The following is a 25,799-nucleotide window of genomic DNA, read 5'->3' on the forward strand; positions in this document are numbered from 1 at the left end:
TTTACAATGTGTTTATTTTTTTGTATGTGTCCTTATGAGCAGTTTTTTTGGATTATGTTGACATGTTTATTATCAGCATGTGATTCTAATGTTTATTAGTCGCATGTGTGCTAATTGCATCTTGAGCACGAACACATACAGAGCGCATCGGGTGTTGATGACATGGCCGTTCTACGATGGACAGGAGGGTAGCTGGGCGAGGCTGCACGCCTGAAGAATGTCGAAGTCTGCTAAAGTTATGAAAAACTTTAGTTGTTTTTAAAAACCTGCAGAGCAATACAAATCAACTCATTGCCTCTTTATTAGTTTTACAGTAGTTACTCATACGTTATAGCTGCCTTGAGTTGCTCTTTCGCTTTGTCTTCCAACATCCCTCCTCATTTTCCCATCAACATAAAAAGAATTATGGAAAAAGTATGAAAAAAAAAAGCCCCTTTTCACAAAGAAAACAAGTTTTGGCAAAGGAGGATGAAGGTCCTCGCGATCCAGTGCATTAGAAAACATCCATAAAGACAAATACTTAGATTCAGCGCGGACAGCTAATTCGATAAGCGCTTTAATATCGTCCGATCAGATTTCATCTCCACACTTGTTGCCGGGCAGCTCAGAGGCTGACCTGCACAAGATGGGAAAAGCGGAACAAAAAAATAAAAAACACACGATGAATGCATGAGTTTACAGAAGTGTATTGCTGCCACCCAAGGAAAAAATGGTTCAGTATCACATTACAACGTGATGAATTTCATGTTTTAACAAAATAAATGTCTCATTACAAAATGATAAGTTCAATATGATATTACGTGATAGTTTATGTTTGAACATGTTTCACCTCGTAACGTGATAAGTCTCACTTTCGCATTTGGCAACACAAAACGAAGCAATTCCTTCGGGTTCAGGTCACCTCATGTGGCTCCTCTCAATGCGGAGGAGCAGCGGCTCTACTTTGAGCCCCTCCCGGATGATCATTTTATTTCAAAACATTGACGACTCAAAAAGAAGACACACATACCTTCAAGGGGCTCCACCAGTGACCTGAACGGGCAAGAAATGCTTCCTTTTGTTTAGCCGAATGCCAAAGTCAAACTTACCACAAATTAACGTGAAATTTATCGTGTTCAAACGTGACACTGAACTTTTTTTCCTGGTGTGGTATATGTGTCGTATACGAGTTGATCAGCAAAATTGATGGCACAACACAGTTAACAGGAATCGAATCCTGCCAGCGCTGCTAGTGGCGTAAATAAGGAGCGTTTTGGAAGGCTGCTGCTCAACGGCCACACTTTTTCACAGTTTTGTCCCTTGAGTAAACAATAAAAAATGAAGCTTATTTCAACTTTTGGGAAGCTTTTGTTCTTTGCTGTCCATTGATTCTTCCCACTTTTGACCTGTAGAGTGGAAAGTCAAACGTTAGCTAAAGGACCCTGGTGTGCTGACATGCTAACTAGCTAGCAAAGCAGCTCAGATTGACTTTTGTTAATCCGCAGGTAGCGCGGCAAGAAACCGGCTCATCTGCAGTTAACAATGTTAGCTCGCTGCGAGTGCAGTTGACAGAATACAAGATGACGTTAGCGTGGAATGGCGAGTCGCTAAAACCTCGACGTCGCTCCCGAGAAAGACCGTCAACCGCTCAAGAGCGACGGACACATACATCAGGGGGAACAGCAGCTAATTAGCCTAGCTTAGCAGGAAACAGGAAGCTTCCTCTCCCGCTCACATTTGCCACTAAAATGCTAATTACTGTTGTAAACGCGTAAAAGCCCAACACAGCCAATCTTTGCGCTAAGCTAGCTATGCTAACGTGTCTTCAATGGCGGACATCTCCTTAAATTAGCCACGTGACAAGATTTCAGTCTGTCAAAATGCCGAGTCTGGTTGGATTGGCCACTTCAACTTGTGGACGGAGATAGTTCCTAAAAAGTCCACTAGCAATCCCTTTGCAGTGATTAGTAGGGAATGAATGATTGCGAACACAGTCATTTATCATTTCTGACTTCCGAATCACTCCATCGAGATTTTGAAACAGTGATTTGATTAGGATTTTGTCCCATACCGGCCAGAGTGGCGAGCCAGCCAGGAAAGGCTGAAAGATTCCGAACGCAGTTGCTGCATTCAGAATCATTCGTTAGTCCCGACTCCCGAATCACTCAATGTCTTGACATCAGTGAGCCTAGCTTCGCATCGGTAGGAGTATAACTTAGCATCAGTAGCGGTATGGCTTAGGTTAGCACGAGGCCGTGTTGACGTGTCGCTGTTGTGGATGAAGACGGAAGACGTCCTGCAGTTGTGCAGCTGACCGGCAGGTGAATTGGGGGTGGGGTGGAGGTGTTGAATGTGGGGGTCTCTTGGGGTGTGCATGCCCATTTACACCAAAGTACAGATATTTACACACATACATTTGTACAGAGAACAAATATGTACATGCTCAGAGGTATGTCGCCAACACTCTTCTTATTTTCTTCCCCCTCACCTGTAGTGTCCTCAGATGCCCCATGATGTCGCGGGGCACTTAGCATTAGCATTTAGCTGTTCTTTAGCAGCGTCCCGTCCTCAGGCGGACAGGAAGTGGAAGCAGCTAGCGTGGCGGTGGCAGAGGAAGCCGACGAGGAAGAAGACGAGGACGGCTGGGCAGGGAAGCAGAGGAGTTGTCCCGCTTCGGTGGGGAGGAGCGAGCACGACCGAAGGTCCACCGTCTGCAGGGACGGACAGCGGCGCAACAACGGGACGCTCTGCTCCGTCACCTTCGCGCAACCTGACACGCGTAAACACAAACACACGCAATGGTTACATGCTCAACATATTGACCATTTGTTGATAACGCAGTGAACTTCCGCCAATTATTATAGATATTGGAGATTTTTAACTCCCGTTTTCTATGAATTTTTAGGGCTGTCGCTATTGAGCATTGTCGCAATGCAATGGAATATTCTGTAGATTGATGGGATAAAACAATTTTGCATTCAAGTTGATTGCAAAATCATTTTTTTCCGATTGTTTATGAACGGATTATTGTGCATCATTTTGCTCACAGATTCAAGCGACCATTTTTTCCATAACTCGTTTAGCATTCATTCGGATCGGTTTGGTCTGTGACATCCGTCGGGAAAAGCGTCAAAAATGTCGCGTGCCTGCCAGGTTGAGGTGCGTTAGGGTGTGTCTGAGCGGCGAGGCGGGCGCGGCCAGCGTGGCGACGCTGTGGTCCGACACATTGGCGCAGTGGCTGAGGTCCAGCTTGGCGAGGCGCGGCACGAAGCGCACCAGGAGACGGGACGCCGCGTCGGTCAGGTCCAGCCCGGACAGCCGCAGCTCCGTCACGTTGTGGAAGCGGCCGGCTCGCGGCTCCGTGCCACCGCCGCGAGCTGTGTCACCAATCAGACAGAGGGATTCTTACACAGAGGACTCCGTAGGTCAGCAAAAAGGGCACCAAATTTGCCAAATTGGATTGCCAACTGTGTGGTTAGTTTGAATCCATTTATTTGAACCGCGTTTGTACAGTCAACTTGAGTGGCTGGAAAGTCACCTTTGGAAAAAAAGATTTCTATTTATTTTGCATTGTTTTCTCAAATCAATTTCTGTGTTCATATTTGTGGGCGTCTGGAACGTTTGTGGAGTAATTGGCTTTCGATTATTTGCTAACATTTCTTTCTGGAACAAATTCATCATGAAAACCGGCTCCAACGCAAACTTTTGCGTGCAACTGCTCAAAAGCCAAAGAAAGAATGTTGCAACTGTTATTATACTGTGTGCTTCTATTTTGAAGGTTTGACTTTTTACAGGATGTATCAGGCAGATGTTGCCGAGCGGGAGGCTTGTCACTACCTCGACTAGAATCCGTCCATCGATTTTCTGTACCGCTTATCCTCACCGGGGTCGCGGGCGTGCTGGAGCCTATCCCAGCTATCTAATAAATAATAAGAAGAATACATAAAAGCTTGCGTTCTGGAATACGCCTCGCCATCTGATCCTTACAAAATGTTTGGATGAGCGTGCGATGAATGGCCAAGTCACACTACTTTTTGGGTGCACGAAAACCGAAAAAATGCATGCGAATCAGGACGACATTACACAAAAAAAACAACGACTGAAAAGCGAATCATCTGAAAACTAGCACATGTGAAGGCTGCGGCTCCACTGCAGAGTGATTCGGGAGTCGGGAACGAGTGAATGACCGCCAACGCGAATCACGACAATTACGTCTCATTTTGGGGGATTTTTCGACAAAATAGCCAACAGTGGCTAACAGTGGAGGGATTTGCACATGTGGAGAAAAAACGGGCGGCGCGCTCACCTGTCCTATTGTCGGCGGGGGGAGCCAGGAGCTCCCTCAGGTGCGCGTCTTTCAGGTCGTCCACGCCGCTCAAGTCCAAAACGCGCAAACACGAACGCACGCCCTGGCACAATGCCGACACCGCGGGCCACGCAACGCCCGCCACTGTCAGCTCCGCCAGGCCTGGAGCAACACACACACTTATGTCACATGCATGTCAAACACGCACACGCACGCACACACACACACACACACACACACACACACAAACGTTTGTCATACACACACAAACATGAACTGTATGTCAAACACAAGCAAGTCACCACCAGGACGCAGTTTCTCATTCAATAGCTCGTGAAAGTCTGTATATCACACACACACACGCGCGCACACACACACACACAGAGAGAGAGAGAGCTGGGTGATAAATCAATATCAATGTGCATCGCGACAGACACGGGGTCAAGATCAATAGAAAACACGGATAGGTTGTCGGGTCGAAAAGAAATCATCGGCAGGCGCGAAACCCGCGGGGGCCGAGCTCCGAGGGTCGGCAACGGCTTCGCGCGCGTCCCGATCTCGCCGTTTAGCGGCGCTACGGCACTCCATCAAAATCAAAAGAACTTCTCGAAAGACACGAGACGAGGTCAACACATCGTATTCGCCCATGTTTAGACAGACTAGCCAATGATAATGAGAGTTGCTTCACGCTGAACCAATTATGCGCCATCTATAGAACCACGCAAATGAGCACAGCGCATTAGCAGCAATACTGACGGGACGTCTGGCAAGAAAAAGCGGCATGCGGCGTCATCAGAGAATACCACCAATCTTGTTTTTCACCACCTGAAGCAGTGCCACCCGCTGGCGCACGCATTGTCTTGGAAAGGAGGGATCCAAGTGGGTGATCCAAGTCACGCACCCTCGTGGCCAACTCGCTGGCTGGAAATTGGAATTGCAAAACTTCCAACGCTTCTGCGTGCTCAGACTTTTATTTGTCTGACGCGCGAGTTCCACGGCATGTTCAACGTCTGACAGAAAAGCTAAAGATTCTCAGGGGACACGCGAGATTGAAAGAAAATATCGATATGGTGATATTTATCGCTATCGACTGAAAAGAAAACAAATGGTGAGAGGATTTCCCCCCCCCCCCCATAATACCCAGCCCTATGCGTGCGAGACCTGGCAGGCGGCTGATGAGCCAGGTCAGCTGCTTCTTGGAGATGTTGGTGTGTCCCAGGTCGAGCGAGACGGGCCGCCTGCGGATGATCCCGCTGAGCATGGGCGGCGTGATGGAGCGTTGTCGGCTCAGGTCGATCTGACTCCACAGACGGTTGTCGCAACACCTGCGTCGCCACGGCAACCACATCACGCGTCGTTACTTTGGACTATTAGTATTAGGCGAGAGCGGCGATTCCCAACCAGTGTGCCGTCAGACATCAGAAAACTTTGTAGGTTTGAAACGATCGTACGTACACTACAACATCTATTGACAAGAACAACAAGGAAGCGCGCTTCCACGACATGGCAGAAGGTACAATCATTCATTTTAGATTTGTGTGATGGAAAACTAGACTCCTCCTAAAAGCTTACGAAGATATGATGTTTTGGGGTGAACAAAGCTAAAATGCACTGGTGAACTTCATTTGACCTTCTGTCCAGTTTCGAATGCACACGTCTCACGCTTCCACGTTTCAGTACTTCTTGAACATCGGACGTTCCATCTATTCGTGGATCGGCAAATGTTGCAATGTGGCCAGTTTGCGGGATTCAAAAACAAAAAGGAATCGAACGAGCGCTTCAAAGGGCTCCGTGAAAAAGAAATTGAGGATTCCAATTCTACTGCCGCCTCCTTCCTGTTTCAACGCTTGCCGTCGGTGGCGTGTTCCGCCCGACCCAAGGGAGACAAGTCGAGACATCGTCAAGACGTACTGTTTGACTCAAATTTGAAGTTTGAGCCAAATCTTACGCATTTTCCGCTTGTCGCGACTTTCTTTGACAGACGTTAGGAAGACTAGATAGAGTACATGTATTGATGAAAAAGAGCCTTTGAAAGCATACGAATGGCAGATTTGGAAAACTAACTATGCAGAATATTTGAAGTGCCTTTCAGAGCTCCTTATGAAGAGATGGCGGATGAACAGAACTGCGGAAGTAGTCGAAAGAAATGTCACTCATCTCTTCTTTTTTAGGAAAGTGCAACATCAAAAGTTGATCTCCTTTTTCGGAAATGAAGACTGCAGACCAAAACCAAAGTCACAGTTTTAGGAGTCTGAATTCTTATGCTATTCATTTTTTATGAGCTGTCCACAAGCCACGAGTTGGGAATCACCGTTCCTGTGTTTGGGGAGTCGGGAATGATGAAAGATTCCCAACGCAGCCAAATACAAAGGGATTTTCAGTGGACTTTGAAAGGAACTACGTAGGTCCGCTTGATGATGATGATGATGATGATACCAAAAAAAAATCCCAATCTCGTGATTCTGGAGTCAAGAATGACGAATGACTGCACATGCGGCGACTGTTCATTCTCTCCTTCCTTCCTTCATCCCGACTCCCTCGTCACTTTCGATTTCGAGAGGAACTACAAGCTGAAATGGCCGTTTGGGCCGAATCTTGTCACGTTGCCCATTCTCATCTTTGATTTTGCTCCTCAGCTCCCAGTTGCCCAACAGCGAATTGTGCAAAAAGCGACAGCCGGCCATTCCAAAGTTTACACGAGATTAAATGAAGTTCATCTTCTAGTGCTTTGTGAGGTTCACCCCAAAGAGGCCAAATATGATCCCAAACTTTTGGGGAGTTTTGTGCGTGCCCTGGCTCACGAAAGGTTGGGAATGACTCGCGTGCGACTCCACGGAGGGACTGACCAGCGGGTCCAGGTGCGACACACGCGCATGCACAGGCACAGCTCGCGCTGGCTGAGGAAGGTGAAGACGCGCAGCCACACGTCGCGCGTCATCACGTGGGCACAGCCGGAGTCCAGGGGCAGGCAGCTGGGCTCGGGGCAGGCGGGCGGCGGCCTCACCAGGTGGCGCTCCATTTGGACGGGACGGGGCGGCGACGGCACGGCGGGGGGGCTGCGCTTCATCACGTGCGAACGCCCCCCCGCCGCCCCCGAGCAGGGCGCCGCCGCCGTGGCTGATACGAGCGGGCCGCCGCCCCCTCGCCCCCTGTCGGAGGCGGGGACAGACGCCGAGCAGTTTCTCTGCCGACTCTTGCCGCCTTTGGTCCCGCCCGCTCCCGCCCCGCCGTGTCTGTGATTGGTCAGCGGGCTGCTGGCGTTCTCCTTCTCGCCGCCGCGCGTGCGTCCATTGTGCGCCTCCTGCCCGTTGCTGCGCTGCGAGGACGGAGCCATCTGATTGGAGGAGAGCGGCGAGGGCGGCGGCAGGGAGGACGTGTTTTTCCCAACTTTGTCTGAGGGGGGCGGGTCGTCCTCGTCCGTCGTGGCGGCTTTCCTCCCGCGCGGCGCCAAGGTTCCGTCTGCGTCTCCTCGCCGCCGGGCCTTGTCTCCCGCCCGTTCCTCCTCACGCTCCTCGTCGTCGTCGCCCTCCGATTCGTCGCTGGCGCTGAAGCCCAACTCCGCCAGGCGCCGGTCCCGCTCGCGCTCTCGCTCGCTGCGGCTCCTCTCCGGGCGTTCCGCGCCGCTGTTGCCGTGGGTGACGGGAGGCGGCGGGGGCGCAGGCGAGGAGGGCGAGGAGGCCCCGCCCCCGCGCAGGGAGTCGTCCGAGTCGGACTCGGAGTTGGACTCGGAGCTGGAAGAGGACGAGGACGACGAGTCGGGCCGGCGCTCCAGCAGACACATCCTCTTGAAGCGTTCCAGTTTTTCCCGGTGGTGCGAGCGCTGGTCGGCGGCGCCGGACGCCCCGCCGGCGTCGCCCACCGTCGACGAGGAGGCGGAGCCCTGAGGCGGCCCTTCCGCTGAGGAGGCGGGACCGTTCGACTCTGCCCCTTCCTGTTTGGGCTTCTACAATCAGGAAGCAAGAGCGCACGTCAGAAGCCCAACAGAACCACGGCACCAGAAAACGTTTCGTGTACCTTTTTGAGCCGTTTCTCGTGCGCACCCTTCATCTGAAAGAGAAGACGCACTTTCAATGAGTGAGGGAGCAGAGGAAGTGCGAAAGTGATGTCGGGCCACCGAGACCACTTTACAAAAATGGCAGAACATTTTGACAACGTCCACAAATGCCAGTGTGAATGCTTGTTTGTCCATTTGTGCCCTGTGATTGTCTGGCGACCAGTCAGGGGCGTACCCCGCCTCTCGCCCGAAGTCAGCCGCTATCTTCGACAGTTGAAAACGGATGGACGGATACATTTGGCTCAAAACTCAATAATAGTTGCTTGAGTGGTCGACAAAGTGGCTAATTTGTAAATTAGCACCTCCCTGTTTGCAGCCATGTTGTTAGTGCAAGCAGTGCACATTAGAACTTAGCACTACGGAAGAAAATCATTCCCCCCCGATTTTATTATTATTATTATTTTATTTTTAAATCACCCTGACGAAAAAACCTGAATGACTGCACAAAATGTTGTCATGTTCCAACCAGCCGCCGCGCGACCCCTGACCTTCTTCTTGGGCCCGCTGCCGTCCGAGGGCGTCTCCTTCCTCCGCTTGTGGCCGCCGTCCGGCCGAGGCGCTTCCCTCTTGGGCGGCGGCTCGTCAGTCAGCTTCCAGCGGCCCAGCTCGCCATTGTCCAGACGGCGCTTGGCCAAGATGTCTGCCTGCTCCTGCAGCCGCAGAGGAGGGTGAGGAGGGTGAGGAGGGTGAGGGGGGCGAGGGGGGAGAGGGGGAGCGAGGGAGGCCGGGTCACACAGGCGGTACGCCGATCTGATATATACACGCTAGTGTGACGCGGATCAGCGTCTAATTTCACCCAATTGGTCTGAAATACGAATGGATCTTTGTTCATCTATCACGTGCACCGCTGACGTATAGCGACAGACCCAACGGTGTCCCAAATGGGCGTCCGCTCGATGGCAGAAGCGCCAACCAACCTGCGTATCCGCTCGTTGCGATTCATACAACAGAATAATTGGAGTGTTCCACTCAACGGGTCACATCTTGCGCTCAGTGAATTTGGGAGGGCGGTTAGAGCGTCAGCCTCGCAGTTCCGAGGACCGGGGTTCAATCCCCGGCCCCGCCCGTGTGGAGTTTGCATGTTGTCCCCGTGCCTGCGTGGCTTTTCTCCGGGCGCTGCGCTTTCCTCCCGCATCCCCAAAACACGCGTGGGAGGTTCATTCGAGTCTCTAAATGCGAATGCGAGTTTATTTCTGTGTGCCCTGCCATTGGCTGGCGACCGGTTCAGGGCGTACCCCGCCTCCTGCCCGATGACAGCTCGGGATGGGCTCCTGCACGCCAGCACGCCCGCCCGCGACCCGCGTGAGGAGAAAATGGATGGATGGAAGGAAGGATACATTTGGGACTAAAACATGATTTCAGTAGATGGATAACATTTCTATTTGGTGATGTGCCGTAGGATTTTTTGATTGTAAAATATCGTCAGCCTAATAGCAGAATCGCCTGATCATGTTTAACTTCCTATCACGGCATCAATCAAAATAATACCCATGAGCTTGCTAAAAACGTTGAATGGAGGCATCTGGACTTATTTGTTGAATTTGTCCCGAAAGAGCCTTTGCTGAGCGCAGACCCTTTTGGAGCCGCTCGAAAAGTAGACGGCAACAATGCCCACTGGAGATCACAAACCTCTCCCATGAGTTGCCAATATACAAAATGATTTGGTGTTCAGCTGTGAAAATATCTTGACACATCACAACATGGACAGACGGATATAAAGTGAAAAGTTTGGACTTTTCTTCATAAAATACGCCCAATTTCCAAACTATAGAGCACTGCCACTATTTAGGACAGAAGCTCCAACAGCTGACGTTGAGCTGGTATGTCGTAATTATGCGCCAGCAAAGAAATGGAGAAAACATCACTGATGACAACTACGTAGCCCACGATAGTATAGCAAAATCCCTTTAGTGATTCGATGAATTGTTTCAGCCCGACAGTCAAGTACATAAAATTGGCCACAGTGATTCGATAGCGATCACGACAACGGGATTTGTAGTACTTGTTGTTAGGAACTATCCGGGTCCACTATATCAAAATGATTCCGAGTCGGGAACGAGCGAAGGATACCGAACGCAGCCGCGGTCAAGTGACAAGATGGCGCCACCTACCTTGCTGGTTTTTCCCTCCTTGTGGCACTTGGGACATTCCCAGCAGTTGGGGATCTCGTCGTTGATGATGCCCTCCGCTTTGCCCATCTGCCGCCGCCCGCGCGCACACGGACGGACACACACACACACACACACACACACACGTCAAGCATTCTTCTTGTGGGTGGCGCTGGCCAACAGGAAGTGAAGGTTGGACGCCCATGTAGCAAATGCAGTAAATAGGCAATTCAATTGAAGATACCTGAAAATCGACACAACGGTCCCATGCCATCACTTTTTTTGGTGTCCTTATGGGGTTTGTGCGATAAAAATGCCCAGAATGCCCCTTTTCCAGCTATTCTAGTTGTTTTTTTACGCCTGGCAGTTGAGAAGGTCGGATTTCTCCTCAATATTCAACATGTAAATAAGCTTTGCTCTGATTGGATCGCTGTTATTCTTAGTTTACATATGGAAAACAGCTGTGCTCTCATTGGTCCTTGTGGCAGGCAAGCGTTCATTGCGACGTCGCGTTTGGATCCTGACGTGGGGTCTCGCTATCATTGTGAAGCAGAAGTTGGATTGTTGATCTGAAAGGGGACGTGGGTGGAAATAAAAAGAGGTTTGGAGGTTAGGCTTTCCTGCGCTCTCATTCACTTGAACATAACTGCTGCGTGAGAGGTTCATTGCTCTTGCACGTTTTGGCGCAAGCTTTGCCATTTCATCCAGTTACATTCCAAACGGGGGGCGTCCCGAGGTGTCCACACGTGCACCGGGCACGTCGCAGTTCGACGATCGACTTTGCGGTCGCGTCATCGGTCTCGCGTGTCTCGGGCACTCGGGCGGAGCCGTCAACCGATCGCCACCCGGGGGTGAGTCGGCTCCGACGGCGGGGGAAGATGCCGGTCCGACGTATCGTGAGGGTCTGCTGGGAAGGTCTGGCGGAATCCCCCGTCAGAAGGAGTTTCAACTCCCACCTCCGGCAGAACTTTGCTCCCGTTCCGACATCGAGTCCGAGCGGACCGTGTTCCGCGCCTCCGTCGGCGCTGTGGCCGTAAGGCGGTCGCGGCGCCTGTGGTGGCGGCGATCCCCGAACCCGAGGGATGCCGTCAAGCTGAAGGAGGAGTCCTATCGGGCCTTTTTGGCCCGTGGGACTCCCGGGGCGGCCGACGGGTACCGGCCGGCCAAGGTCCTCGGTGGCGGATGAGATTCGCCCGGAGTTCCTGAAGGTTCTGGATGTCGTGGGGCTGTCCTGGTTGGTTGACACGCCTCTGCGACTTCGCGTGGACATCGGGGACAGTGCCTCCGGATTGGCAGACTGTGCGTCACGGCCATGAGAAGATCTCACATCTGAATCTTCCCGGGAAGATTCAGACGCTTTTGAGAAAAAAAACACAGCTTCAAAAAAATTCAACAATTCACGGCAATGGAAAAAAAACAGACGGCCACCATTTAATTGCCGATGATTTTGATGGTTGACGGATTCGTGCCCGTGATGTATACTTGCAGAAATGCCGTGTTCCCGTTCGGCTGGGTTGAGTTGGGTTGCTCCCAATAATGAGTCACTTTTGATGCGACAAAGACACAGAAACCCGATGGAATGGTTTTGCGAGCCTCACGCCACTCGTCGACCGACCGCACAAATGCCGAACTTAAAGCGGGTCACGCGCTCATCTCGACCTCCGCTATGCATACAATTGGATTTTGATGGCATGGGACCTTAAAGTGGAGTAAGAGCCTCGGCCCTCGCTGGCTCGCCCCCACGGTCGTACCCACCTTGAGGCAGCGGGGGTGTATGATTTCGTTGCAGATAGTGCATTCCATCAGGCTCAGGCTGAACTTGTCCTCCTCCCCTTCCACCGTGTCCTCCTTCCCCGCCTCGCCGCACGCCAGGCACACCGCCGTGTGCGGCAGCACGGGCTGCACACAGAGGTCACAGGTCAGCGCGCAGCACGGCCCTCGCCCTCAGTCGGTTAGCGGCGGTGACCCCCCGGAACGCATCGCGCGCGCTGAGAAAGCCCCGGTTATCGCGCGGGATATGTGCCGCTGTTTTGAAACTTGGACCTCTCCCACGCACTCGAACCCATTAAAAGGCCCTTTTCCGAGTGCTCCTTAAGGCCCGTTGTCATTCTCTCACGGTCAAGAAATCAGAGACCTTCGTGTCGCATGACTTTGATGAAGCGAAAAGAAGGATCCGCTCCGCCTCTCTGCAGTGTGCTTGCTTCAAGCCATTTGTCATTCCCTTCGTGTAAAGCTGACTTATCAAACAAAAAAGAATTTGGTGTATATTTCAACACCAAAATCTTCAACCAAATTCAAACCAATTTCGCCTCATGAAATTCTGCTAGCTTTATGCGAACAGAAAATGGGGAAAACCAGAGAAGAGCTCGCAATAAAAGAGAATTAAACATTTAATGGCGGCACGGTGGGCGACTGGTTAGCACATCTGCCTCACAGCTCAGAGGTTGCGGGTTCAAATCCGGCCCCACCTGTGTGGAGTTTGCATGTTGTCCCCGTGCCTGCGTGGCTTTTGTCCGGGCACTCCGCTTTCCTCCCGCATCCCCAAAACATGCGCGAATTGGAGACTCTAAATTGCCCGTAGGTGTGAATGTGAGTGTGAAGGGTTGTTTGTTTCTATGTGCCCTGCGATTGGCCGGTGACCAGTTCAGGGTGTAGCCCGCCTCTCGCCCAAAGATAGTAGCACGCACGCCCACGACCCGCCTGAGGAAAAGTGGCACTGAAAAATAATGAACGAATAAATAAACATTTCATCGTGCATTTAAACGCCAACATGTTCAAATAAACCATACGTCAAAAATCTGCCATGTAAATAAGATAATACGCCAAATGTAAACCTTTCACCAGCTGCTACTTTAACACAAACAGAGCAGCAGCACATGCAAGGAGAGCATCAAAAAAATTTCAATCCTCACAGGTATATATATATATATATATATATATACATATATATATACCTGTATGTGACCGACCATGAGAACACCAGCAACAAGTCGCGTAAAGAAGAAAACTTTTTTTTTTTTTTTTAAGAAATTTGTGATTTTCTTTTCTTTTTTTGACGTGGGAACAATTACTCCTACTAGAGTTTAGCAGGGCACCCTCTCTGCCTCTTCTTCTTGCTATTAGTTAAGCTACCCGTCTTCCAGTCCAGCTCGGTACTGCCAGACATGTCGTGGCACAACGTGGTACAACACACAAGTTGCGTGGAAGTATTCAAAATCAATTTTTTAACTAACACGGTGTTTGTATGGCCACAATGTTGGCAAGTATATTGCGGGGGGTGCCAGCGATAAAACGCGGTACAACGGGGTGCCGACAATGAACGGCGGCATAGCAGGGTGCCAAGCGCCTGCCACCGCCTCACGTCACGTTGCTCCTAACCTCTGAAATCAATGGGTTCGTCTTCCAATCGGTCGCCTCGCATGCAAGCTCGGTGTGTGCGTCAACTCTGGGTCGCTGGCAGTGTCAGTTGCCATGGAAACACAGCATCCCCGGCCTACAGCTTGCCTTCGTGTGATGATGTCATCATTTGAACACCAGGCTGTCTTGGTGCACACCAGAGGTCAGCAACCTTTGAGTGATACGTCTTGGGTACTGATTAATGTGAAAGGCTACCAATTGAATACACGCAAATTTGCTCAAATTGCCGTGACTAATATATTATTATATCTTATTACGAATGATCATTTATGTCAGACACTGATTATCTTCGTGATTTCTCACGATTAGGAAACTGATAACTATCAATATGCAACACTGTATTTCTCTAAATCTCTGCCAGTGTTAACATTTTCAAAGAATCAGTTCCTCAAACCTCCCAATGTCCTATCACTGGTGAGCGGGCACCACGTGGGGGGCAGACAGAGAGAGGCGCTTTAAATGTCACTACAGGTTGCGTTTGTACAGCACTATTTGTATTTTGGTATTTTTTTGGGAGTGAGCTACTCATGACATCTGCTAGCCAGAAGCTGAGCTGCACTATGTTTGTTTCCCGTTGGACTTTCCCTTCTTTTGCCTTCCGTCGTTGGCCTTCGGTTGCTTAGGAGGATTTGATAAGATTGTGCCCATCAAAGGTCAGACCCCTGCGAGCGCCGACGTGTTTCAGTGTCACGGCACGGTCCCCGTGGCAACCTAACACCAGCGCTTTTTGTTGACGCGCGCGTCCTTTCCGTTAGCAGGTAGCGCTTGCGTGTGCGCGTGTTTCTCACCGCCGTGCACTGCCGGAGCAGGCAGGACTGCTTCATGCGTCCCGGTCCTCCGAACTTCTTCATGTCCTTGCAGAAGTGACACTCGCCGCACTCGCTGCGGGTGCACGCCTGGCAGCGGCGGCAACGCGTCCTTCTGCGCCTCGCCCCCCCGCCCAGCGCCTTACTGCCCGACATCCCCCAACGAGTCAGCTGCAAGCACAACAACAACAACAACAACAACGTGACTTTCTTTTCTACAGTTGAACCTCGCTCCACGGACAGCACTTTCAAACAAACTTCATGCGACATTTTGGTTTCCCAGTCTTGTCATGAACACATTTGCTCACTTTTGCTTTTTCTGGCACCGTGAAAACAGCATTGGCGCCGTATCTTTGTTTTTTTTGCTCAAAATGAGCTTCTGTGTGGCTCCAAACGAACTGGCAGCAATAATGTTCATTATTAGGAATTTGCTGTTGAAGCACAATTTGGTTTGGACAAATCTAATCGTCTCATAGTCCTAATTAGGGCCCAACTGATTAATCGGCCAATATTAGATCTTTGCAAATGAGCAAAACTTTTTTTGAAACACATAGAGACAGTTCATTACATTCAAACATTAAAAAGTGTTATAAAGTTAAAACAAATACTAAAGGACAATGTATTGTAAAACAGTCAAACGTACTAAGTCATCTTTGTTGTTGTACGACCCCAAAAGAAGTTATTTTATCCACTATATAGCTTTTAAAGGAATCAGTTGTCTGACTTTTTTTGGCCAAATATCAGAATGGGCCTCAAAAAACCCAGATGGGTCGGGCGGGCCCTGGTGCTCATGTTGACAACCCGGAGCGAGCGTTGTGATCAAGCTCATATTAGAGCAAAGGCGCAAAATGGACAAATGAAAAAGCTCACTGGCGATAGATCGCGTCCACGGTACGTGACAGCTGTTCATATTGTTTCCAAAGGGCTAAGCCGTTGCTCAGTGATTGACTAGCAAACATACCGTTTTGTTTCTTCAAAGAACCATTACCACTTTGTTTCTTGCTCATTTTAATGAATGCCTGGTCCTCCAAAAAGGTACATGACCTCAAAAATGCCACCAAGACAACGAAAATGTAGCCGATTCCATTCTAACTGATGTCCTATTTGAGATGCTTAAGCTTGATTGTACTCCAGGGCTTTTGGTTACTATCGAGAAAACCCATGGGAAATGGCGAGAGTCCCTTAAATTCAACTCTTTTGGTCATCGTCATTATCAATAAATGTACATTTGGTTGTACCGGTATTCAAAATTAACAAAAAGAAATCAGAAACAAAGGTGGTGTCGTATTTTTTCTGTTACTGTATATTATAAAGCATTTCTTTGTTACGACACACCAACAAAAACAATGTAAACATAACTCGGTTCTGGTATGGAACTCATTGCTTCTATTTCAATTCATTTTTCATGAGAAACACTGCTTTGGTTTTCGAACCGTTTGGTTTGCTAACCCAAAACCTAAATTCCAGTTTGTACTTAAATAACAACCTACACTGTGTGTATTTCTGTGTGCATGTGCAGCTACTAGCCAAGCTCAAAGCAGAAGGCTTGTTCATGTGAAGATGATACGATAGGTAGTGATGCGGCGTCACGTGATCCGCGGAAAACACAAAGCATCCTGTTAGCCGAGCTAGCAAGCATCAGGGAAGGTTGCTAACACGCACGCGCGCGCGTGCGCGCACACACAAGCCCCCATAACTTGAAAGGGGCAACCAGCGCTAACATGCTAACCCTTAGCATCACTCCGGCTGCTGCGTCGCGCACACGCAGTCCGCCCACCCGCTGGTGGTCGTTGTTGTTGTCGTCACCCACCTCTGGCTGCTATCGGCTCGCATGCTCCCGGCTCGCACATTAGAAACAAGATTAGCCTGCAGCCAGCAGCTAGCCACGTTAGCTCGTCGTCCGTCCGTCAGCTTCCTTGTTCGGTGCCGCCGATGAGCCGCCTCAAGCGCGCCCCATGCCGCTAGCCGCCGTTAGCCTCCAGCTAGCTACCGGCCGGCCGATGTGAGGAGCCGATGAGTTATTGATAAGCCGACAGATCGATATCGATGAGGCACCGAGGGCGCAGTGCTGCTGCCTGGAGACGAGCCCATTCACATCCACACTCTCTCTCTCTCTCTCTCTCTCTCTCTCTCTCTCTCCCTCTCTCTCTCCCTCTCTCTCCCCTCTCTCTCTCTCTCTACCTCTGCTGCGCACGTCGCGGCGTGCGTACTTGCGCGCTCTACTTCCCGGGCTTATTCGCTTCCAATCGCTGGTATCCCTCCGCACGAGGTAGTAGCCCCCTCCGCGTGCGTGACGCACCCCGGTTTGCGTCAAAGTGGCGTGCCGTGACACACTCACGTTAGTGACGTCACACAGGTAACTCCGGGTACGCGCTCCGAAGAAGATGCCAGTAAACGCTTAAATAAACAGATACATACATAATGCAAATACATGGTCAAAGCTGTAGGAAAGAAAGTCTAGACACTCTTTGAAGTCACGGCAGTGTTCCACATTGGTTAAATCCATGTCACATGGTTTAGACGCCATGTTGTCTCTGTTCCCGTCATTGCCTTGCATTAGCCTCCGACCGCTTTTAACCATTGCAAGTGGATTTTGGGCAAAACGTTTGGTTGTGTGGCTGTAGGACAAGGTGTGCGGATGCATCGTTTCCCCCCAAAAAACAAAAAGGACAACGCCAGAGGTAAACCCTAAATTGAGCAAATATGAATTGAACAAAATCTAGGATCATGAGAAGAAGAATGAATTTATTTTCTATCAAAATGTATATTTTTGGGGACGAGTGCGCCTCAACGCAGGCCCCGCCCCCTTTTAACGGCCTTGGTTAGAAAAACAAAATCGGAGTCTATTTCTTTTATAATTCACTAACTGGGCACGTCAGACTGCCACCTGCAGGGCAGCTGTGGCTACACAAGTTTGTAACTGAGCAGTGAATGAATGACGTGTGCAAAGCAAAGCAAAATAAGGCACCTGAGTGCCTTGAAAAGCACTAAATAAATCCTATGCATATATATATATATATATATCCATTCCATCCATTTTCTACCGCTTATCCGAGGTCGGGTCGCGGGGGCAGTAGCTTTAGCGGTGACGCCCAGACTTCCCTCTCCCCAGCCACTTCATCCAGCTCTTCCGGGGGGGTCCCGAGGCGTTCCCGGGCCGGCCGAAGGACGTAGTCTCTCCGGCGTGTCCCGGGTCGTCCCCGGGGTCTCCTCCCGGCGGGACGTGCCCGGAACACCTCACCGGGGAGGCGTCCGGGAGGCATCCGAATCAGATGCCCCGGCCAGCCCATCTGGCTCCTCTCGATGCGGAGGAGCGGCGGCTCTACTCTGAGCCCCTCCTGATGACCGAGCTTCTCACTCTGTCTCTAAGGCAGAGCCCGGACACCCTGCGGAGGAAACTCATTTCCGCCGCTCGTATCCGGGATCTCGTTCTTTGGGTCACGACCCGCAGCACATGACCAGAGGTGAGGGTAGGAACGTAGATCCCAGCCACTTCACACTCGGCTGCGAACTGCTCCGGTGAGAGTTGGATGTCACGGCTTGATGAAGCCAACAGAAGCACATCATCTGCAAAAAGCAGAGATGCAATACTGAGGCCACCAAACCGGACCCCCTCTACGCCTCGGCTGCTCCTTGAAATGCTGTCCATAAAAGTTATGAACAGAATGGGCGACAAAGGGCAGCCTTGGCGGAGTCCAACCCTCACCGGAAACGAGTCCGACTTACTGCCGGATATGCGGACCAAACTGTGACTCCGGTCGTACAGGGACCGAAGAGCCCGTATCAGGGGGTTCGGTACCCCGTACTCCCGAAGCGCCCCCCACAGGACTCCCCGAGGGACACGGTCAAACGCCTTCTCCAAGTCCACAAAACACATGTAGACTGGTCGGGGGAGCTCCCGCGCACCCTCGAGGACCCTGCCGAGGGTGTAGAGCTGGTCCGCTGTTCCACGGCCAGGACGAAAACCACACTGCTCCTCCTGAATCTGAGATTCGACTTCCCGACGGACCCTCCTCTCCAGCACCCCTGAATAGACCTTACCGGGGAGGCTGAGAAGTGTGATCCCCCTGTAGTTGGAACACACCCTCCGGTCCCCTTTCTTAAAAAGTGGGACCACCACCCCAGTCTGCCAATCCAGAGGCACTATACACAGTGTTGGTGGTGCACTGGTGGACCAGAATTTCCTCGAAGCCGTCCGGAAGTCTTTCTCCATGGCCTCACCGAACTCCTCCCATGCCCGACCGAGTTTTCGCTTCAGTGACCACCAAAGCTGTTTTCTATTATATATATTTATTTATAAGCTGATTTCTATTATATATATTTCTGATTTCTATGATATATATATATCTATATATATATATATGAGCCAGGTTTCCCTTAGGTACATTTTGGAAATTTTGCGTTACATTGCAAAGTGATGTCATGTCAAATTTGGTGACAAGATGGCGTCCTCCTGTCACTGTCCACACATTTTCTTCTCTCTGGTTTTGACGTTCGGCGCACGCCCCGCCTCACGGGTGTGACGTCAGCGACCTACATGTAAGCTGGGACTTGAAGTTGTCTCCACAATCAAAAGAATTCGCTTCACTCAGTCACAGTGGACTCATAATAGACTCAGCGGGGTCCCAACAAATATATTGAATGAAATAAGTCAAATAAAAGTATTGCTTGAGTAGCAAGTAGCGAAACAAGGCCAACCCCGCCGACCTCGCTCGCTCACTCGCTCGCTCGCTCTCTCGCTCTCAGTTAGCATGTAACTACGAGGCTAGCAGGCTAGCTTAGGCTAGCGCCTAGCGTGTAATTGGTTGACGTGCGCCGGTCGGCTCTATCAACATTCGGGTGCTGTTCGGACGGAACACACTCCCCAGCCAGGCAGCAGCCAGCCAGCCAGCCAGCGAGCGGCACACGACGCGGACTCAACTCGGTCGGCGAACTCGGACGGATCGGAGGCGCCATCCCGCGAGTGAAGATGATTAAGCTCTTTTCCCTGAAGCAGCAGAAGAAAGACGAGGAATCTGCCGGAGGAAATCGAACCGGAGCCGGCGGTAAAAAAGCCAGCGCGGCCCAGCTGCGAATACAAAAAGGTGCGCCACACACTCTTATTCACACGCGTACACGTTGACACGGTTGGATAGATGGCTGCGTGTGTACATGGACGGTGAATTGTTTGCAATGGACGAAACACAATCGAGAGCTCGTCAGAGCCAGCAAGCCGAGAAGACACTCGGCTAGCGGTTAGCCACACAGGCTAACTCCCTGCGCGCTAGCCGCTACTTGTGTGTTCATTTCACAACAACGCGCACATAAATATGCACACGCGGTTTAACCTCCAACATATTTCCCGGCAGCGGCAGGCTAGCGCTCAGTCGTGAGGGCGTTTTTGTTTCTTCTTTTCAAGCACACGTGTGTGCGTGTGTGTGTTAGCATGGTGACGTCATGACACCTGCGGGGTCAGGTGAGCAGGTCACACCTGCCAGCCAGGTGTCAGGTGCCACCCCGTGCTGGGGTCCCACTGACATCACTTCCTGTGTTTACATGCTAAAGAGTTAGCCAAACCGTTCACGCGGCGTCACGTCGGCTCGTGTTTTATCGTGAAATGTCTTTCAGACATCAATGAGTTGAACCTGCCAAAAACATGCGAGATCAACTTCCCTGATGACGACGACCTCCTCAACTTCAGACTCATCATCTCGCCTGACGAGGTGTGTGCGTACTTGTGTGTCACTGTGCATGTGTGTGTACAAGTTGAAAGGTGACCTATGTCTGTTGTTTTCATTTTTTTTGCTCCTTTTAGGGTATTTACAAAGGAGGAAAGTTTGTCTTCAGCTTTAAGGTAAACGTTTCTCATTGTCACCATGGCAACGCTGCGTGCAAAAGGCAACAGATGTGTGCGTGCGTTGCAGGTAGGACAGGGCTACCCTCACGACCCCCCCAAGGTGAAGTGCGAGACGATGGTGTACCACCCCAACATCGACCTGGAAGGAAACGTCTGCCTCAACATCTTAAGGTGACCTCACTTCCTGTTTGAGTGTTACTCCGTGTGCGTGTGCGTGTGTTATGCCCGGTAAACACACACACACAGTCGGGCTGTTTTTTGTCCCGATTTGGCCTTTCCCGACCTAGAACATTAAACGCCAGACGAGTCCGTCTCCTAAGATGATCGTGTGGTCTGAGGTGTGTTCATTTTGAATTTGTCCCGGTTATAGGGTTCCAAACTGAGAAACCTAATTATTAAACGTGCTCAGTATTTCCACCAAAAATCTCTGCGTGTGAGGAAAGCCGACGTTTTCCCGAGTCCCGACTCGAACAACTGTGACATGAAACGGAATGTAGCCATCAAGAAGCGACCTGATTGACGAACAAGGATCCAAGGAATCTAATTGTCATACCAGCGCACATTTACACGATATGGCATGAAATTTGTTACCTGAGGCCGAGGTCCCAGATTAGCCCAATAAGTCCCAAGACTTGTGAAAGAAGGAGAATGAGCTACAAATAAAATGGAATAACAAGGAATGCATATCCGCAGCAGAAATACAAATTCAGTCTTCAATTGCACATGATATTTACCGCAATTTCTCGTATATAATGCACACCCATGTATAATACGCACCCCTAAAGTTGACCACAAAATTCTGGAAAACCCTCCTACCTATGTATAATGCATTTTTACAATGCATGATTTTGCTTCTACTCATATGATGAAAACATGAAGTATTGTCTGTATTTTGTTAGTTTTTTCAAATAATGATTCTGAAGTTAAGCACTTTATTTGAACACGTAGTACCTTTTTATTTACTTGCTCTTATTTTGAAATTCACAGCCCTACTTTTATTTAGCAGTTGTGCTCATATGTTTGATTACCCAAGCAGAATTTGTAAGATGTGTACAATTCTTTAAAGAAAACAGGGGAAACACTTTTAATTTTATTTTATTTGGATTCAAATTACATGGTAATGCTTTTCTGAAATGCTTAAGCATTAAACAAAACATAACCATAAAGAAATGAATGATGGTTGTTGTTCAGTCATATTTAAAAAATAAATAAATAAAATAACATTTCACAAATTCTGCCAGGGTATGTAAACTTATAAATGAGGTCATACGTACCCCTGTCATTTTGCAAAGAAAGTGTAGGGTACGCCTTTTTTATAACCGCTAGGTGGCAGTGGTATATTGGAATGAAAGTGTACAGCTTTTTCATAACCACTAGATGGCGGCATACATTTATAAAATGTGAATTTGTTTTCCACTTCCCCCTATACCCATGTATAATGCACACTGGACATTTGACAATTTCATTTGGGGGGGCGGTGCGCATTATACACGAGAAATGACTGTGTATGGTCATTTGGACTAGAGAATAAAGCGCTCCTCGTGAGTAGGTGCATACATCACGCCCCTTTTGAGCTGTGTGCCCACGGTGACACTAAGCTAGGATAAAAGTCATCAGCGCAATATGTGTACGGGCGGCAAGAAAACCAAAAGACCAACAGGTTGCCGCCGGTTTGTGCTACGTACGACTGCATACAATGGTGTACAATTACGACATGGGTAAGTGTAACCTGCAGGTAACAATATTTTTGGGGGTCTTTTTCCCCCCCAAATGTTCTGTATTGATAGCACGCGCTTTGTTGTTGACAAAAAAGTCAACTTCATGAAAATGGGTTGAGAAATGAGCAAGTAAGTTACGACTTCATTTCAATGGTGATGCAACGCAGTCGGTGCGAACGTCGCCCCACCCGACATGGCCGCCACGTCGGTTAAGGCCTCGTTATACTCCCGCGCCCACATTGCATCACATGACCGACGCGCACGCGGCCCAATCTCATGATTGGTTCGTTTTTAGTCACGTGCTGTGATGACGTACTTGGCTTTCCCCTTGGTTCCGCAATACCGCCATCTTTCAAATGCAAAACCCCTACGCCGCTGCCTTTTTGATCGATTTTGCAGTATAATTAAGCGCATCATCTGGTCATCGAGGTCCATTTGTTCTAGCAGGCACTGTTCCACAGTCGCCATTGTTGTCGCTTTGGGGGGCAAGGAACCAGGAAGTGGCTGTAAATTCCAAAAAAGAAAAAATACACCCATTGTCGTCTTTTGTCAAAGTGACTCGCCAAACGGCAAGAAATTTTGTGCCTGGCACACACACACACACACACACAAGGTATTTTCTAGAACTCTTAAAGCTTATTTGCTACACAGCCCGCAGTTTTGTGACAGTTTTGTTCGCAGTGTGTGGTGTGCTCCGATAATCTGAACACACAACACCGCACGCAGATTCCGGTCCACGGCCGATCTGGAATCCGGTCCTCCGAGACGGAACTCTCTCGTGATCAAACAAAACCAGAAGTTTTTTCCGGAGGGAGCGGAGGCGGGAGTCTTGTAGAATGGTGATGTCATCGATAAAAGAATTGCTTTGGAAATGACTTCTTGCTGTCTGGCGAAGCCGCTTACACAAAATACGACATCGGGTCGGACGTGTTGGTTTTATTGACGGCAGCTCCCTTGTCCGTCAGTCAGGTCGCTTCTCGATGGCTACGTTCCGTTTCACGTCACAATTCTCAGTCGGGACTCGGGAAAACGTCGGCTTTCCCCACACTCGTGAGCTTTTTTTGGGTTCCAAATATTGAACACGTTTATTCTTTAAGATTGTCAGCATCAAGCCATTCGGGACAGATCCAAAAGGAACACAGCTCAGACCACACAAGCATTTTAGAAGACAAAAGATAGTCTGGCGTTAGCCGTCCTTGGCAAAATCGGGACAACGATCTTGTGTGAACGACGCCTCCAATCGTGCGAGATTTCTGTCTTGGACGACTAGATTCTAGATCGGTAGTGGAACAGAATCTTTCAGTGCGTGTTGTTCCGTGTTGACGCGCCACACGCCCACTGCGAGCAAGAGTCGAATGAGGATTTTGGATTTTCATGTAACAAAAAAGATCCTTCTGCGTGTGCGTTGCAGGGAGGACTGGAAGCCAGTGCTGACAATAAACTCCCTCATCTACGGCCTTCAGTATCTTTTTCTAGTGAGTGACTCGCTATTTGCCGCTTGTTGGTGTCACGCGACTGATGAAATCCTGACTCGTGCGGCGGCTTGTGTTGCGTTTCAGGAGCCCAACCCCGAGGACCCGCTGAACAAGGAGGCGGCGGAGGTGCTGCAGACGAACCGCCGCCTGTTCGAGCAGAACGTCCTTCGCTCGCTGCGCGGCGGCTACGTAGGCTCCACCTACTTCGAGAGGTGTCTGAAATAGCTCCGCCCACACAGGAAGCCACCCGGGACATTTTCCGAGCCCCGCCCCCCTCCTCGCCTCCCCCCCCCCCCCACCCCCCGTGACTCAGCGTTCATCATTCACACCCAGCAAGACTCGGGGGGGGGGGGGGGGGGGGTGCTGTGAATGTTGATGACATCACAAACGCTTTGACTTTTCATTTGGCAAGAGGCCAGGCCCCCTCCCGCCACAGGGGGCGGGGCTACGGCAGTGGTGGGCGGAGACCGTGCTGATAAAGGCGGGGCTTGTGGGTTGAAATGTACATGAAGACTGCAATGTTTGACGTTAATAAAATATCAACTCGCACGATCACGTTTAGCATCTTTGCTGCTGCTGCTGACGGGAGGTGTCACTCTCGACGCACACGCGCAAACTTTGGGCATTTTGTGAGACTGGCGGGCCGTGTCGGGAAAAGGGACTTTGAATTTTGTAGTTCTTTTCTGTTCGGCGTGGCCCGGCTACGAGCGTCAGTCAGCCCGACAACAACTGGCCGCTATAGGAAGCGAACGATAAATTCCAGGTAACATTAGTCATGGAAAAGGTGTTATAGCACCCTTGTTTCTTCGGTTTCTTGTTCTTTGGCATGCCTGCTGCCACGAAAGGTATAGTTTCCTGAAGAATACAATCAACGTGACAAGAATCCGGCTGATTCCATAATCCGTTTTGTCTTTTGTCTTAACACTTAAGTTTTCCCAATGATTTTGGTTATTATCCATGGAAAATAGCAAGATATCAGCTCCTCGCTGCATTTTTCTGTACAAACACATGTATGTACCTTTAGTTGAAGAAACAAAGGTGGTCAAATTGATTTCTCCATGACTGTCAAATGCGGTTTTGACATTTTTGTCAGTCAGTATCAGGTGACATTCACATTTTCCGTTTACCGCTGTACGTAGAGAGCGTGTCGAATGGGTAAAAGATGTTATTGACCCAAACGTGTCCGAATAATACATTTAAGAGTGGTAATTACAATACTTCTGCTGACGGTTATCAATCTGAGCGGCCTACCGCTTATCCTTCAGCAGGCTCCCACCAGCTGACTTGAAATATTCCCTCTCACACTGTCACCGAGTGGGAATCGAACCCACGCCCCCCGCACACAAGTCAGGTGACTCTTTGGTCAGAATGTGTAGTGAGAATAAGTTCTTCGCTATCACGTATCCTCAATGTATCCCACAACGCATTTTGAAAACTAGTCAATGACGACAGACGCGCGGCGGTACAGAAAAATCTTTTTTGCTGTTCTGGCGGGAAAATAACTTTCACAAATGTAGCGGCGGGCCTCAAGTCAACGGCACCCCGCCCATCCTCATCCTTGAGCTGCTCCAACAACTCGAATGGCGCACACCCGTCTATATGAGGTCTCGTAGCAGAAGCCGAGCAATGAAGTCTAAGGAATTATCTGCAGACCTCTGAGACCGGATTGTGTCAAGGCGCAAATCTGGGGAAGGATACAAAAGAACGTCAGCAGCATCGAAGGTCCCGAAAAGCACCGTGGTCTCGATTATTGGGAAACTGAAGTAGCTTTGGACCGCCGTCTGACCGAGCTGAACAACCGGGGGAGAAGGGCCTCTGTTTAGAGCGGTGAACAAGAACCCTACGGTCACTGAGGCGGCGCTCCAGTGTTCCCTTGCGGGGATCGAACCATCCAGAAGGTCAACCGTTGCCAACGCACTCCATCAATCAGGCCTTTATGCTAGAGTGACGAGACGGAAGCCACTTCTCGCTAAAAGGCGCATGGCGGCCCGCTTGGAGTTTGCCAAAAGGCACCTTAGGGATTCTCACAATTCTCTGGTCTGACGATACCAAAATCGACCTTTTTGGCCTGAATTGCAAGCATCATCTGCATCACCTGGC

General features: G+C 50.0%; 2 protein-coding genes across 5 annotated transcripts; one reads left to right on the forward strand and one right to left on the reverse strand.

Moving 5' to 3' along the window:
* Positions 1-231: 231 nt before the first annotated feature.
* On the reverse strand, positions 232-16,815 carry zgc:158376 (uncharacterized protein LOC100101643 homolog). Of its 4 annotated transcripts, XR_009784926.1 has the most exons (12): positions 16,481-16,798; positions 14,653-14,841; positions 12,203-12,346; positions 10,451-10,537; positions 8,828-8,989; positions 8,300-8,332; positions 7,132-8,228; positions 5,447-5,610; positions 4,286-4,447; positions 3,126-3,356; positions 2,468-2,749; positions 232-1,385 (listed from the first exon to the last, which is right to left on the reverse strand). XR_009784926.1 is itself a non-coding variant. In XM_061750065.1 (11 exons), the coding sequence occupies exons 2-11, from the start codon at positions 14,824-14,826 to the stop codon at positions 2,520-2,522; spliced, it is 2,484 nt and encodes an 827-aa protein (XP_061606049.1). In that variant the 5' UTR covers positions 14,827-14,841; positions 16,481-16,798; the 3' UTR covers positions 232-2,519. The 4 variants fall into 4 exon arrangements, 3 of the variants coding, with proteins under 3 accessions (XP_061606049.1, XP_061606051.1, XP_061606050.1); XM_061750065.1 differs by having other exon boundaries at positions 232-2,749; XM_061750067.1 differs by lacking the exon at positions 3,126-3,356 and having other exon boundaries at positions 232-2,749; positions 16,481-16,815.
* A 2,476-nt stretch (positions 16,816-19,291) lies between these two features.
* On the forward strand, positions 19,292-24,251 carry ube2m (ubiquitin conjugating enzyme E2 M). Its single transcript, XM_061750108.1, has 6 exons — positions 19,292-19,754; positions 20,278-20,372; positions 20,465-20,503; positions 20,574-20,677; positions 23,636-23,699; positions 23,784-24,251. The coding sequence occupies exons 1-6, from the start codon at positions 19,640-19,642 to the stop codon at positions 23,922-23,924; spliced, it is 558 nt and encodes a 185-aa protein (XP_061606092.1). The 5' UTR covers positions 19,292-19,639; the 3' UTR covers positions 23,925-24,251.
* The last annotated feature ends 1,548 nt before the right edge of the window (positions 24,252-25,799 follow it).

This window comes from Phyllopteryx taeniolatus, chromosome 16 (assembly GCF_024500385.1).
Source record: "Phyllopteryx taeniolatus isolate TA_2022b chromosome 16, UOR_Ptae_1.2, whole genome shotgun sequence".
NCBI classification, from domain to species: domain Eukaryota; kingdom Metazoa; phylum Chordata; class Actinopteri; order Syngnathiformes; family Syngnathidae; genus Phyllopteryx; species Phyllopteryx taeniolatus.

Bases quoted from the DNA above. Each gene is read 5' to 3' on its own strand.
- zgc:158376 (XM_061750065.1), bottom strand. From the start codon at position 14,826: ATGTCGGGCAGTAAGGCGCTGGGCGGGGGGGCGAGGCGCAGAAGGACG. The intron at 12,347-14,652 runs GTGAGAAACACG...CTCTGTGTGCAG, and splicing joins TGCTCCGGCAGTGCACGGCG to CCCGTGCTGCCGCACACGGC. The intron at 8,333-8,827 runs GTCAGGGGTCGC...CTTCTCTTTCAG, and splicing joins GCAGCGGGCCCAAGAAGAAG to ATGAAGGGTGCGCACGAGAA.
- ube2m (XM_061750108.1), top strand. From the start codon at position 19,640: ATGATTAAGCTCTTTTCCCTGAAGCAGCAGAAGAAAGACGAGGAATCT. The intron at 20,373-20,464 runs GTGTGTGCGTAC...TGCTCCTTTTAG, and splicing joins TCATCATCTCGCCTGACGAG to GGTATTTACAAAGGAGGAAA. The intron at 23,700-23,783 runs GTGAGTGACTCG...GTTGCGTTTCAG, and splicing joins GCCTTCAGTATCTTTTTCTA to GAGCCCAACCCCGAGGACCC.